Source organism: Panulirus ornatus, chromosome 44 (genome assembly GCF_036320965.1).
Source record: "Panulirus ornatus isolate Po-2019 chromosome 44, ASM3632096v1, whole genome shotgun sequence".
NCBI classification, from domain to species: Eukaryota; Metazoa; Arthropoda; class Malacostraca; order Decapoda; family Palinuridae; genus Panulirus; species Panulirus ornatus.
The window spans coordinates 6065223-6082539 of NC_092267.1; the positions used below are offsets into that span (position 1 = coordinate 6065223).

The 17317-nt window shown below is 38.5% G+C and overlaps 2 protein-coding genes across 2 annotated transcripts in view; both read left to right on the forward strand.

The window, feature by feature from the left end:
* Positions 1 to 17317, forward strand: part of LOC139762691 (GATOR2 complex protein WDR24-like) — a 458282-nt gene that overhangs the window by 356094 nt on the left and 84871 nt on the right. The window lies entirely within an intron of this gene.
* LOC139762687 (uncharacterized) lies at positions 2230 to 10043 on the forward strand. Its single transcript, XM_071687647.1, has 4 exons — positions 2230 to 2450; positions 3284 to 5534; positions 7560 to 7811; positions 8015 to 10043. Exons 1-4 carry the CDS (start codon positions 2394 to 2396, stop codon positions 9904 to 9906), a joined length of 4452 nt encoding a protein of 1483 aa, XP_071543748.1. The 5' UTR covers positions 2230 to 2393; the 3' UTR covers positions 9907 to 10043.

Sequence of the window (17317 nt, forward strand, 5' to 3'; positions counted from 1 at the left end):
AAAGAACATGATATTGAAATTTGTGATATTTGAATACCCTGGGTGCATTATAGCTGGAGTTTGTAGGTTGATATATATACTGCTCAGAAAATGCTTACTCTTTTAATAAAAAAGGTACGGTGGATGTAATTTGAAAGAAAAATAGGAAGAAAAGTTAGAATATCCTTTGGTGTTTTACGGTGGATTTAATGCTTGAATGTTTTGACTTCAAGTAACTTGAAGATGTCAATACCTGATCTTGACTCTCAAAAGCATAAATGTATCATCGACATATCGTCTATATAGCAACTGGCTTAAGATCCTCGAGGCATTGTTACAGCCACATCTTCTCATGGCAATAGAGGAATGTGTTTGCCACACTGGGTCTTGATGGAGAGTGCATTGTCTCCCCATCGATCTCTTTGTAAAGATCACAATCAAAGCCAGAATGTCTTATTTTTAACTCCCGTTTCTGATAACATTTAGAACTCTTGTTGTTTAACTATCAAAGTTTGAAGTGTCTTTGGCAATTAGTATTGATAATATCTTTCAGGAAATAGTTGAAGTCATTGAATACATCATTACCATGATCACCTTCAGTACTGTTCCTCTTTGACAAGTTATAGCTGGTGATATGTTTCACTTTCATACTATTTTTATGAACTTTAGGCATCCTACCAACCCCAGCTATAATGCGCTCAAGGAGGCCAAATATTCCAATTTTCAATATTATTATCAAATAACATTAATGAATTTTACAAAGATATTAAGCACATTCTATCCTCAAATAGACTTTAGATATATATATTTCTCAACAGCTTTTTGATTAATTCGTTCTTTACACCTAAAGATAAGGCGCTTTGTGTTCTTATGTCAATGACTGTACATAGTTATAGGTATTCCAGCTCCAATGCTGAATACATTGGAAACTCAAAGCTCCAGTTTTAAAATGAGAGATGGTATTCAAGCTCCAATGCTGAATACATTGGAAACTCAAAGCTCCAGTTTTAAAATGACAGATGGTATTCAAGCTCCATTGATGAATACACAGGAAACTCAAAGCTCCAGTTTTAAAATGAGAGATGGTATTCAAGCTCCATTGATGAATACACAGGAAACTCAAAGCTCCAGTTTTAGCATGACAGATGGTATTCAAGCTCCATTGATGAATACACTGGAAACTCAAAGCTCCAGTTTTAAAATGAGAGTGGATCAATACCTTGGTGTGCCTTCATACATTAACTTTTAGTCCAAAGATTCTAGTTATGCCACTGTTTGAGCACTGGAGAGGCCATGGTTATGCATTATAAGGGAGGGTTTTGCTATTTCTGGATGTAGTAATCAAGTTGTGCTTCGAACAACGGAATCTGTGTTGACAATGAATATATAACCGGTCTTCGTTGATAATTCATCCGCACCGAATTTATATCTCTCTCAGTCATTGTGTTAGTAAGTGTTTGGATATGTTATGAATTTGAGACGATATTGTTTTAATCTAAAAGTAACTCTGCTTCAGTCTTGGAATTACGATTGTTTATATTTTTCCTGTATATTGAGGTAAATTGTAGATATGATTTGTTTGAATGTATTCAACTAGATGATACAGCGTATTTCAAACTGCGGATTCTAACCATGAGATGAACATACCTCGAAACAATGATATGAGAAGAATTACTGTGACATTTGTCTCTATCTCCCCAAGGGGAAGGAAAACAGTTTTCTCTTTTATTGGAGGCTCCGGTCATGAATGGAAGATTAAATCAAGGCCGGGTCGTAATTGAAATATAAAGTATTTAGAGAAAGGGTAAAAGAAGAGACAAGGAGAAGTATTTACGATTTTCTAACTGTATTGATCACTGATTTCTATGAAGCTACTTTATTGCTTACCATCTTACCTTGTATATATGTAGCTATACAGGTCTAAAGTGTAAGATTACCTCAATTTTTTATAAATGTAGCTTTATTTGTCCCTCTTTCATATTTTTTCTACGTTATCTCTTCATGATTTTGGTAACTCCATACGATAAAGAAGTAACACACGAGATCCCCGTTGTAACACTTTCATAACTACATATGGCAGTCAGGTCTGGGTACAGAGGCTCATTAATCTCGCCGTGACCATGTGCGGTACAGACGAGGACATATGTGTCACCCGCTATGAGCACAGCCCATACACCTGCCCAACGGGGGTCATACGTGAGAAGAAATGTATGAACTCGGAGATATAAGGCTGCAAAGTTGGTTGCTGAGTCTCACTGCTAACTCTGGAGGGTCAGGACGGAGTGTAGTAGTCTCTGAAGCCACCGTCCGGAACCTGGCCTCTTCAACTGATTCACCACAGATCGTACAGCAGCCAAGAAATACAGAGGGGTTACAGTTGGTCGGTCCGTGACTGTCTCCGGAACACCGACGTCATGAGATTAATCGGAGTGGTCCACCTCCATCTCTTCTGCATGATCCTACTGGTCCAGGTAGAGCTTATCTCCTCACTCTTCACGACAGTCAAGTCTCTAAATGAATATGACTTGTTGCAGATACTATATAGTTAAGGTAGATTAAGTAACCCACTGGAATTCATCTAAGACCCCGGATATACGAAGGAAATTCGTTCGTTGTTCATATTTCTTTTTGTTATCTAATGCCAGACTTTCAAGATTACTAATACGTGATTTCTATTAACGTCACTCCTAGTAAACCAGATCGCTCTAATTCACTCTTTCCATTGCACGCCTTTCACCCCCCTGCATGTTCAGACCCCAGCCACTCAAAATTTTTTCACTCGATCCTTCCATTTCCAATATAGTATCCTCCTTCTCAAGTTCCCCTCCATTTCTGACATATGAATCCTTTTTGTCAATCTCCCCTTCCTCTCAATATATGTCCAAACCACTGCAGTACACCCTTTTCGGCTCCCTAAATCACACTCTACTTTTACCACACATGTCTCTTACCCTTCCATTACTTTCTCGATCAAAGCACCTTACATTACATCACATGTTGTCCTCAAACATTTAATTTCCAACACATCGACCTTCCCAAGCATATCCTTGTCTAAAACTCAAACCACACATCTACACAACATCGCTGGGACTACTGTACCCTTCCAGATAACGACTTCTCTTTCCACACATACCTCATTGCTCCAAAAACCCTCGCCCCCTCAATGATGTTGATCTACTTCTAACCCAATCTCTTTGAAATATATTGATAACATTTCTTTTGAGATAGAGGAAAACCTGGATGACTTATGACTATTTCTTCTAAGATCACTGCGTAGTCTTGATTGTAAGTGAATATTCTTCAGGATGGTGCTGTTGGCAAGGAGGCCACTGTACATCGCCAAAGGAAACCACACTTGAGTCTAGCTGAGTCTGATAGGAAAATGAACATGGGTATCACTGCTGGAGACACCCGTCGTGGTAACGGTGGTGGAGAAAACCGCCATAACCGCATTCTTAGAGAAGGCCCTCGTGGTAATAGTGGTGGAGGAAACCGCCGTGACCGCATTGTTGGAGCAGGCCGTCGTTTTAGCAGTGGTGGAGAAAACAACCATGACCGCATTCTTGGAGAAGGTCGTCGTAGTAACAGTGGTACAGGAAACCGCCGTGACCGCATTGTTGGAGGAGGCAGTCGTGTTAACAGTGGTGGAAGAAACCACCGTGACCGTGTTGGTGGAGCAGGACGTCGTGATAAAAGCAATAGAGAAAACCGCCGAGACCGCAGTGGTGGAGCAGGACGTCGTGATAAAAAGGATAGAGAAAACCGCCGAGACCGCACTGGTGGAGCAGGACCTCGTGATCAGAGCGATAGAGAAAACCGCCGAGACCGCAGTGGTGGAGGAAGACGTCGTGATAAGAGCGATGGAGAAAACCGCCGTGGCCGCTCTGGTGGAGCAAGACCTCGTGATCAGAGCGATAGAGAAAACCGCCGTGGCCGCAATGATGGAGCAAGATGTTCTTCTCTAGGAGGAAACTGTGTCCCTAAGACGAAACACAAGAAGTGCCGCAAGGTCTTCCTGCAGGCGACCTGTCCTGCGCCAGGAGACTTGTGTTGCGCTCCTCCTGCGCAGGGGCAGCCCAAGCTATCTTCCAGGGAGCCAAGACGCCACAGGAAGAAACTCCAACGCAAAAATGCAAGCGCCTTAAAGCCAAGGCTGAGATCTGGTGCAAAACCCGATGCGAAATCTGGGGGAAAGTCCGATGATTCGAGTAAGTTGGATCGTAAAGGAAACAAGCTTATGAATCAAGGGAAAATTAGACCTGATCGCAACACAGGCACCAGACTGAAGCCCCGTAAGGAAACGGGACACAAGACCAAGGGATCTGGAAGGCAGATAAAGCAACTGCCGGGAAGAAACAAAGGGAAACGAGGGAACGGTACCGGTAAATTGTCCAAAATGAAAGACCCTCAGAAGGAAGGCTTCCCAGAGAAAACCACAGGGAACGGAGGTATGCCTAGGAAAACAAAAGTACGTGAAATCAAGAAAAAAAATGAGAAGGATTCGCCAGTAAGAATCGAAGGAAATGAGAGAAAAGCAAGAAAAAAGAGCAACTCAAACGGAAGAAGGAGATCACGAACGATGAATAGAGATGTCAAGAAAAAGAAGACAAATTTATCGTCAGTGATACATAGAAAGAATGAAAGAAAAGCAGCAAAAAGCGACATATCAAATGGAAGGAAAGGTTCACAAAAAATGAATAAAGATATGGATGAAAAGAGTGCAAGTAATTCATCAGCAATACATAGAAAGAATGATAGAAAGGCAAAGAAAAACGGCATGTTGGACAAAATAAACGGAAGGAAAGGTTCTCAGAGCATGAATGATGATGTTAAGAAAAAGAATGCAGCAAAAGAAAAAAAGAAATCAGTGAGACACAGAAAGAATGCCAAAAAAGCAAAGAAAAACGGCTTATCAAATGAAAGAAAACGCCCACGAAGCATGAATGAAGATGTCAAGAAAAAGAATGCAGAGAAATCCCCGGTGAGAGATAGAAAGAAAGAAAGAAATACATCGAAAAAGACCAAATCACACCCAAGGAAAAGTGCTCAAGGGAAATTAGAATTAAAGTATACGAAATATTTAGAACCTCAAGGCAAGATTGGCAAGAAAGACAGAGACGCGAGACAACAAGAGCATAACAAGAGATCAAAATCCCGAAATGATCAAAAGCACAAAGAAAAGGATGGACAAATACAAGGCAAAGACAGTCGGAGACGGAAGGGTAAAAAGAAACTCGAGAAGAAAGAGATGAGACACAGAAATAATGCGAGGATTAATAGAAACGGCCGAGATAAGAAGGCAAAGGTTAAGATGGATGTAGGAACGAGCGAGGCGAAAATGGTTGATGGGGAAGCCAGGCAGCCGAGAGTCAGTCAGAGGAAGATGGACGACCAGGGAGGGACTCACGACGACCCAGACGACACCAAGCTTAAGGTGTTGTCGCGTAAGGCTTGTGTCAAGATGGGAGGGGAGTGTGTCAAGTCGGAACACTGTCCATACAAGTTTCGTCTCGGTAAATGTGGCAAGAAAGGCAAGATCGTGTGTTGCTTAAAAAGTAAGTGATTTTGTGCTTATGAATGATGGCTTCCCTTTTCCTGTGCGCTTACGCTTATTGCCTCTCTGTTGCCTTCCGTTTGCTGCCTCTTTATTGTTAGCTTACGTTTTCTGCCTCTTTAACTTTAGCTTACTTTTACAGCCTCTTTTTGTTAGCTTAACGTTTGTTGCCTCTTTAGTGTGTTAGCTTACGTTTACTGCTTCTTTAAGTATTAGCTTACGATCATTGACTCTTTAAGTGTTAGCTTACTTTCATTGCCTCTTTAGTGTTAGCTTACGTTCATTGCCTCTATAGTGTTAACTTATATTCATTGCTTCTTTAGTGTTAGCTTACGTTCATTGCCTTTTTAGCGTTAGTTTACGTGTACTGCCTCTGTAAGTGTTCGAATTACAGCTAATTTTGGCAGTCCAATGATATTATCTGGAAGATATGTGTTGCCTAGTGGCTTTTTCTGTATCCTGGTAGCTTCTAGAGTCAGTGAGAGATGCTGACGTCCTCATACATGGATGGTGGCGTCAGGTCAGTCGTAAACCCATTAGCAGATTGTTGTAACAGGGGAAACTCGCTGGGAACCAATGCAAATCATCTACATTCACTTCTCTTTCGTGACAGGATGGTTGTATCCCAATTCCTCCCCAATAAGAAGAGAAAGGCTGCTACATTTCAACAGTTTCTTGTCGATAAGCTAATCGGCATTAAAGAGCCATTGATTCTATTTTTCTCGCGTGTTTTTAGTGTAGAAAAATCCTGGGAGTTCCTGTCTCACCACACAAAACGTAGACCCAATGTCTGTCAGTCGACGGCACCTTAGTCAGTCCTCCCAATTCGTTCCTGTCCTCGCACTGTCTGTTCCCTTCAATTTCTTCCACTGTCTGTCCGTCTTAATGCTGTCGACCCATCTCATTCTAGGACGTCCTGCTAGAATTCTTCCTTCAAGGGTCCAGTTCAAATACTTCTCATCACATTTTGTGTCTTCCATTCTTTCCACTGGGCTGCACCAACTTAACTTGTTTTTTTGAGTTACTCCGTACACAGATATAACATTAATTTCCTCTCTTAACTTGGTGTTTCTCATCTTAACCAGTCTTGTATTATCTCTGATTTGCCCCAGTGATCTCATTTCAGCAGCCAGGATCTGTGAACTTGTCTTGGTTATGAGGGACGATGCATCTGATTCATTTACCACAATGAATTTTAGAATAGTAGTATATGTATTATTGTTTTACATTTCAATGATACATTGCTGTACAGGGCTGTACGATACTGCTTTAGAATCACTTTTTGTAGCTGGTGGTCTTCCATATCTATGTTACTCTCTTCATTGTATCTCTTAATACTCATCATTTTACTTTTAGATTTTACTGATTCTCGTAGCGTTTCCGTTCAAAGAGTCTGACACCCTGTCCATTGTACCTCTAAATTCCTCTGTTTTTCATTTCTCATAGGTACATCATCAACACATACTGATGTAATCTCTTTCTCTTTTCTCAAGCTTATTTTCCTTAGACATTTGGTTACTCAACAAAACAACAGAGGAGACAGTACTGCTCCCTGTGTGTAACAATTTTTTCCTTCGAACCTCACACTCTCAGTTTCCCTATTTATATCTTTACATGGATAGTTACAGTATATGCTTTGTATTACTCTTACCAAATTAATTTCTATTCCATAGTAAAGACATTCGAACGTCGTCCAAACTCTGTTCATTTCAACTTTGCAAAAGTCTCCTTTAATTCTGTCTCAGGTTTATTCTTTGTTTTCCTAACCTTTTACCCAGCAACTAACTGACTGTCAATTGAGGAACATAAGATTGTTGGTATACATTCATCACAAAATAAGTTTTGATTTCTCCTTAACTGTAGATCTATCAGCGAATCTTTGTCTTTCATAGTTCCAAGTATGCCAAGATTTGGGACTTTATAGAAAGTATTCAATATTGATAAAGTTGACAATGCAGAAACCCTCGACGTTATGTTATTTCCGACCAGTAGTAACGCTTGATGACATTTGTCACCTCAATGACAGAAGGCTGTTCCCGTAAGACTAAAAAGAAATGCAAGAGGTTCCATGGCCTGTGCAAGAAGAAGTGTAAGAGGAAGGAGAGGGTCATCTACAATGGCTGCAAAGGGAAGCACTGTCACTGCTGTGCCAAGGCTTGCAAACTAACATATCCTTGTCGAGCGGTTGGCGGGCACTGTGTGCAGGATAAGAAGCACTGTCAAGGGATATTTATGAAGAAGGGTTGTAAAGGGAAGAAGTGTCATTGCTGCTACACTGGTAAGCTCTTGTTATCTTTCCAATCAGTTGATCTATCTAAACATCCATCTATCTATCTATCTGTCTGTCTATCTACTCTGTCTTTTTTTTTTTTTGTACGAGCTCTGATGCTCAAGATGAAAGTCTATTTCTTGACTGATATTGATGATTATTTTGTGTTTATTGTTATTAAAAGTAGATATATTCCTCCACGAACCACGCAGATACGACCACGCCGAAACCCCCGACTACCACTACGACCACGCCGGAACCCCCGACTTCCACTACGACCACGCCGGAACCCCCGACTTCCACTACGACCACGCCGGAACCCCCGACTTCCACTACGACCACGCCGGAACCCCCGACTTCCACTACGACCACGCCGGAACCCCCGACTTCCACTACGACCACGCCGGAATCCATGACTACCACCACGACCACGTCCAAGAAGCCAATCTCAACCACAACGACCACAACGAAGATGCCAATATCAACTACCATGACCACAAGCACATCGCCAACTTCAACAACCACCTCGACCACATCCTCAACTTCAACATCCTCCACGACCACATCGCTAACTTCAACCACCACAACGACCACATCTTCAACTTCAACATCCACCACGACCACATCGCCAACTTCAACCACCACATCGAGTTCATCCTCATCTTCATCATCCACCACGACCACGTCGCCAACTTCAACAACAAGCACGAGCACATCGCCAACTTCAACCACTACCACGACCACATCATCAACTTCAACAACAAGCACGACCACATCATCAACTTCAACATCCACCACGACCACATCATCAACTTCAACAACAAGCACGACCACATCATCAACTTCAACAACAAGCACGACCACATCATCAACTTCAACAACAAGCACGACCACATCATCAACTTCAACAACAAGCACGACCACATCTTCAACTTCAACATCCACCTCGACCACATCATCAACTTCAACAACAAGCACGACCACATCATCAACTTCAACAACAAGCACGACCACTTCATCAACTTCAACAACAAGCACGACCACATCGCCAACTTCAACATCCACCACGACCACATCATCAACTTCAACAAGCTCGACCACATCATCAACTTTAACAACAAGCACGACTACATCATCAACTTCAACAACAAGCACGACCACATCGCCAACTTCAACATCCACCACGACCACATCATCAACTTCAACAAGCTCGACCACATCATCAACTTTAACAACAAGCACGACCACATCATCAACTTCAACAACAAGCACGACCACATCATCAACTTCAACAACAAGCACAACCACATCATCAACTTCAACAACAAGCACGACCACATCATCAACTTCAACAACAAGCACGACCACATCATCAACTTCAACATCCACCACGACCACATCGCCAACTTCAACATCCACCACGACCACATCGCCAACTTCAACATCCACCACGACCACATCGCCAACTTCAACATCCACCACGACCACATCGCCAACTTCAACTACAAGCACGACCACATCGCCAGCATCAACCACCACCACGACCACACCGCCAACATCAACCACCACCACCACCACCACCACACCGCCAACATCGACCACCACCACCACCACCACCACACCGCCAACATCAACCACCACCACCACCACACCGCCAACATCAACCACCACCACCACCACCACACCGCCAACATCAACCACCACCACCACCACACCGCCAACATCAACCACCACCACCACCACACCGCCAACATCAACCACCACCACCACCACCACACCGCCAACACCAACCACCACCACCACCACACCGCCAACATCAACCACCACCACCACCACACCGCCAACATCAACCACCACCACCACCACCACACCGCCAACACCAACCACCACCACCACCACACCGCCAACATCAACCACCACCACCACCACACCGCCAACATCAACCACCACCACCACCACACCGCCAACATCAACCACCACCACCACCACACCACCAACTTCAACCACCACCACAACGACCACGCCGCCAACATCAACCACTACCACCACGACTACGGCAACCACATCTACCACATCTTCTTCATCCAGCTCTACGTCGGGTTGACAGCAGCCTCTTCCTCACATTCTACGCATCAACCGAGACTGGCTCCATGTCAACCCCATTGTAGCAACCAAATGTCCCACAGAAAGGGCAGTAGTACTTCCCTGGGATGCTGCTGTCTACAACCTACATCTCCTAAGTCAGGAGGGTAGTACTTCCCCAGGGTATCTACTGTCTTCAACCTACTGACACACAGGGTGTAAGATAGCTCCGGCCATCATTACAACACTCCTTAGTTAGGAGGGTAGAACTTCCCTTGGGTGGCTGTGAAAGTGATTGAAAATCAAGAATTTGGGGTTTCCTTCAATTGAAGGTCTAGGACACTGGCAGAATGTTAATGAAAAGGGAAGAATATCTCAAAGGAAATGTTAACTTTAGGTGTTACCAAGGTTCATAGTTACTTCATTAGTTTTAATTCACATACAAGACTGTTGACCCTAATGATTGACGCACCGAGCAGTGACAAAATTCTGTTTCAGTCGAATAAATTCAGCGGAACAGTATCATATCGATCTTTTTATCCTTTGTGTACAATCATTATATATTACTGCGTGCACACATACCGAAGAACATACGGTAAGGAGCGAAACTGTGAATAGGAAAAAGTCTTCATATCTACTAGACAACTGTGCCAAGCCTATGTGCCTTTCATCAAGAACATGTCTCTCTCTCTCTCTCTCTCTCTCTCTCTCTCTCTCTCTCTCTCTCTCTCTCTCTCTCTCTCTCTCTCTCTCTCTCTCTCTCTCTCTCTCTCTCTCTCTCTCGTTGGTGATGGTGCTGGAAAAAAAAAAAGCTCCTGCAGACTTTAAGAAATAATAAAAAAGGAGGCCACACTCTCGTCCTGCACCTCATGAAAGGCTGTCACATTTGGAGACATTCCCTTGGGCGGGAGATGATCCAGTCAGAACTCTTAGAGACAACACACTGATTAACTCAAACAGGGGGCCATACTGAAGTGATCCGCCTCGCTCCGTTCAGCGAAAACTGTCAGATTTAGTGAGGTGAAGGAGCCTGTGAGATCGGAAAAGTAGGAATACGCCGGATTAACTTACAGAAATGTGAAGGTATTGTGCATGTAGCAAAGTTGGTAAGATGTAGTCAGAACAGTGGGTGCAAAATGTGGGTCTAGAAAGGTCATGAAGGTCGGGAAAGTGAAGGTACATGTCAGGAAAGGTCAGAAGAGTGCTGTAATTAAAGGTCAGTATGGGTCCATAGATTGTTTGGATTTTTATGTCCCCTCTGTTGGGTTTGGTGTGCCGCTTCCCCGCACACACCCACCCAACACTCCCCACCCTGCATTATATCATACGAGTCAACAAGAAACTGATATAAAAGATTCAAAAGTCATAAAGATTTGAAGGTATTAATGAGTTCTTGACAAAGCCAAGCCAAAGAGATCAAGCCTCAATTCCCTCTCTAGCGACGGCCCAGTCCCTAGTGCTCGACGTAATACAATATACCGTTCGTTGTATCATTCATATTTACGTATTCATTTATGACCCGGTGGGAGGAGGGTGAGTTCCCACACCCATACATTTCTTTGCACATCTCATGTCTGGGAACACTTGCCGCAGCTGGACGGCCATGGTAATGCGACCTGACGAGGGATTGTCCCTCCGCCCGGTACTATAACAACATGGCTAGGGTCGGCTGGCCAGGGAGTGGCAGCTTCTCTACTGGATCGCGGTGAGGTAGGCTAGGGTCGGCTGGCCAGGAAGCGGCAGCTTCTCTACTGGATCGCGTTCAGGTAGGCTAGGGTCGGCTGGCCAGGGAGTGGCAGCTTCTCTACTGGATCGCGGTGAGGTAGGCTAGGGTCGGCTGGCCAGGGAGCGGCAGCTTCTCTACTGGATCGCGGTGAGGTAGGCTAGGGTCGGCTGGCCAGGGAGTGGCAGCTTCTCTACTGGATCGCGGTGAGGTAGGCTAGGGTCGGCTGGCCAGGGAGCGGCAGCTTCTCTACTGGATCGCGTTCAGGTAGGCTAGGGTCGGCTGGCCAGGGAGTGGCAGCTTCTCTACTGGATCGCGGCGAGGTAGCCTATGGTGAATCGGAGAGATGAGGTTGGTGCTCAGAGGTGGCATGATCACACCTCTTGATAATATTTTCTCCATACGGGGCATCGCACATGAAGTTGCCCTGTCCTCAAACACTGTGGAGTGGAATAGAAGATGGGTGGAGAGCGGTAACATTAACGACTTAATGTAAGTTAAAAGTGTTTGTGAAAAGAGAGTGGAACATGGCAGCAATGATGAAGGATGCATAGAGAATGAGATATCTGCATCAGAGTTTATTATCACAAAAAACTCATTTGATTAATACCAATGACACAAATCTAATTTGATTAAAATATAGTCACACAAAACTCGTTATATTAATATCAATCACGCAAAACGCATTCCATTAAAATACAGTCACACAAAACTCATTTCATTAATATCAATCACACAAAACTCATATGATTAAAATACTGTCTCACAAAACTCATTTCATTAATATCAATTACACAAACCTCATTTGATTGAACTACAGTCACACAAAACATATTTGATTAATATCAATCACACAAAACTCATCTGATTGAAATACAGTCACACAAAACTCATTTGATTAATATCAATCAAACAAGACTTATTTGACTAAATACAGTCACAAAACTCATTTGATTAATATAAATAACACAAAACTCATTTGATTAAAATACAGTCACACAAAACTCGTTTGATTAATATCTATGACACAAAACTCAATTGATTAAAATACAGTCAAACAAAACTCATTAGATTAATACCAATCACAGAAAACTCGTTTTATTAAAATACAGTCACACAAAATTCATTTGATTGATAACACTCACACAAAACTCATTTGATTAAAATACTCTCACAGAAAACTCATTTGATTAAAATACTGTCACACAAAACTCATTTGATTAATATCAATCACACAAAACTCATTTGATTAAAATACAGTCATACAAAACTCATTTGATTAATATCAATCACACAAAAGTCATTTGATTAAAATACAGTCACAAAAACTTACTTGATTAACATCAACCACACAAGACTCATTTGATTAAAATATATTCAAACAAATCTCATTTGATTAATATTAATTAGACAAAATTCATTTGATTAAAATACAGTCAAACAAAACTCATTTGATTAATATCAATCACGCAAAACTCATTTGATTAAAATAGTGTCACACAAAACTCATTTGATTGATATCAATCACACAAACCTCATTTGATTCAACTACAGTCACACAAAACTCATTTAATATCAATCACACAAAATTCATTTGATTAAGATACAGTCACAAAAAACTCATTTGATGAAATTCAAATAAAAGTCATTTGATTAAAATACAGTCACACAAAACTTATTTGATTAATATCAATCACAAAAAACTCATTTCATTAAAATACAGTCACACAAAACTCATTTGATTAATATCAATCACACAAAACTCATTTCATTAAAGTACAGTCACAAAAAACTCATTTGATTAATGTCAAACACACAAAACTCATTTGATTAAAATACAGTCATACAAAACTCATTTGTTAATATCAATCACACAAAACTTATTTGATTAAAATAGTCACAGAAAACTCACTTCATTACTATCAATCACGCAAAATTCATTTGATTAAATTATAGTCAAAAAAATCTCATTTGATTAACATTAGTCAGACAAAACTCATTTGATTAAATACAGTCACACAAAACATTTGATTAATGTCAATCACACCCAACTCATTTGATTAAAATATAGTCACACAAAAGTCTTTTGATTAATATCAATCACACAAAACTCATTTGATTAAAATATAGTCACACAAAACTCATTTGATTAATATCAACACCACAAAACTCATTTGATTAAAACACAGTCACACAAAACTCATTTAATATCAATCACACAAACCTCTTTTGATTGAACTACAATCAAACAAAACTCATTTGCTTAATATCAATCACACAAAACTCATTTGATTAAAATACAGTCACACAAAACTCCTTTGATTAATATCAATCACACAAAACTCATTTGATTAAAATACATTCACACACAACTCATTTGATTAATGTCAATCACACAAAACTCAATTGATTAAAATACAGTCACGCAGAACTCATTTGATTAATATTAATCACACAAATCTAATTTGATTAAAATACAGTCACACAAAACTCATTTCATTAATATCAATGACACAAAACTCATTTGATTAAAATAGAGTCACACAAAACTCATTTGATTAATATCAATCACACAAAATTCATTTTGATTAGAATACACTCACACAAAACTCATTTGATTAATGTCAATCACACAAAACTCATTTGATTAGAATACAGTCACACAAAATTCATTTGATTAATATCAATCACACAAAACTCATTTGATTAAAATACACTCACACAAAATTCATTTGAATAATATCAATCACACAAAACTCATTTGATTAAAATACAGTCAAACAAAACTCATTTGATGAATATCAATCACAAAAAACTCATTCGATTAAGATACAGTCACACAAAACTCATTTGATTAATATCAATCACACAAAACTCATTTGATTAAAATACAGTCACACAGAACTCACTTGATTAATATCAATCACACAAACCTCATTTCATTGAACTACAGTCAAACAAAACTCATTTGATTAATATCAATCACACAAAACTCATTTGAATAAAATACAGTCATACAAAACTCATTTCAATAATATCAATCCCACAAAACTCACTTGATTAAAATAGTCAAAAAAACTCATTTGATTAATATCAATCACACAAACCTCGTTTCATTGAACTACAGTCAAATAAAACTGACTTGATTAATATCAATCACACAAAATTCATTAGATTAAAATAGAGTCACACAAAACTCATTTGATTGATATCAATCACACCAAACTCATTTGATTGAAATACATTACCACAAAACTCATTTGATTAATATCAGACACACAAAACTCATTTGATTAAAATACAGTCACTGAACTCATTTGATTAATATCAATCACCGAGAACTCATTTGATTAAAATAGTCACACAAAACTCATTTGATTAATATCAATCACACAAAACTCATTTCATTAAAATACAGTCAAACAAAACTCATTTGATTAATATCAATAACACAAAACTCATTTGATTAAAATACAGTCAAACAAAACTCATTTGATTAATATCAATCACACAAAACTCATTTGTTTAAAATACAGTCACACAGAACTCATTTGATTAATATCAATCACACAAACCTCATTTCATTGAATAACAGTCAAACAAAAATCATTTGATTAATATCAATCACACAAAACTAATTTGATTAAAATACAGTCACACAAAACTCATTTCATTAATATCAATCACACAAAACTGATTTGATTAAAATACAGTCACACAGAACTCATTTGATTAATATCTATCACACAATCCTCATTTCATTGAAATACAGTCAAACAAAACTCATTTGATTGATATCAATCACACAAAACTCATTTAATTAAAATACAGTCAAACAGAACTCATTTGATTAATATCAATCACACAAAACTAATTTGATTGAAATACAGTCACACAAAACTCATTTGATTAATATCAATCACACAAACCTCGTTTCATTGAACTACATTCAAATAAAACTGATTTGATTAATATCAATCACAAAATTCATTAGATTAAAATACTGTCACACAAAACTCATTTAATTGATATCAATCACACCAAACTCATTTGATTAAAATACATTACCACAAAACTCATTTGATTAATATCAATCACACAAAATTCATTTGATTGAAATACACACTGAACTAATTTGATTAATATCAATCACCGAAAACTCATTTGATTAAAATAGAGTCACGCAAAACTCATTTGATTAAAATCAATCAAACAAAACTCATTTCATTAAAATACAGTCAAACAAAACTCATTTGATTAATATCAATCACACAAAACTCATTTGAATAAAATACAGTCAAACAAAACTCATTTGATTAATATCAATCACACAAAACTCATTTGTTTAAAATACAGTCACACAGAACTCATTTGATTAATATCAATCACACAAACCTCATTTCATTGAACTACAGTCAAACAAAACTCATTTGATTAATATCAATCACAAAATTCATTAGATTAAAATACTGTCACACAAAACTCATTTGATTGATATCAGTCACACAAACCTGATTTGATTAAAATACAACTGATTTGATTGATATCAATCACACAAAATTCATTAGATTAAAATACAGTCACACAAAACTCATTTGATTAATATCAATCACACAAAACTCATTTGATTAAGATATATTCACACAAAACTCATTTGATTAATATCAATCACACAAAACCCATTTGATTAAAATACAGTCACACAGAACTCATTTGATTAATATTAATCACACAAAATTAATTTGATTAAGATACAGTCAAACAAAATTCATTTCATTAATATCAATGATACAAAACTCCTTTGATTAAAATATAGTCATACATAACTCATTTGATTAATATGAATCACACAAAACTCATTTGATTAAAATACAGTCACACAAAACTCATTTGATTAATATCAATCACACAAAACTCATTTGATTAGAATACAGTCACACAAAACTCATTTGATTAATATCAATCACACAAAACTCATTTGATTAAAATACAGTCACACAAAACTCATTTGATTGATATCAATCACACGAAACTCATTTGATTAAAATACAGTCACACAGAACTCATTTTATTAATATCAATCACACAAACCTCATTTCATTTAACTACAGTCAAACAAAACTAATTTGATTAATATCAATCACACAAAACTCATTTGATTAAAATACAGTCACACAAAACTCATTTGATTAATATCAATCACACAAAACTCATTTGATTAAAATACAGTCACACAAAGCTCATTTGATTAATATCAATCACACAACACTCATTTGATTAAGATACAGTCACACAGAACTCATTTGATTAATATCAATTACACAAACTCTATTTGATTGAACTACAAACAAATCTCATTTCATAAATATCAATCACACAAAACTCATTTGAATAAAATACAGTCACACAAAACTCATTTGAATAATATCTTCACACAAAACTCATTTGATTGAAATACAGTCACAAAAACTCACTTGATTAATATCCATCACACAAAACTAATTTGATTAAAATACAGTCACACAAAACTCATTTGATTGATATTAATCACACAAACCTGATTTGATTAAATGCAACTGATTTGATTAATATCAATTACACAAAACTCATTAGATTAAAATACTGTCACACAAAACTCATTTGATTAATATCAATCACAAAAAACTCATTTGATTAAAATACATTCAAACAAAACTCATTTAATTAATAT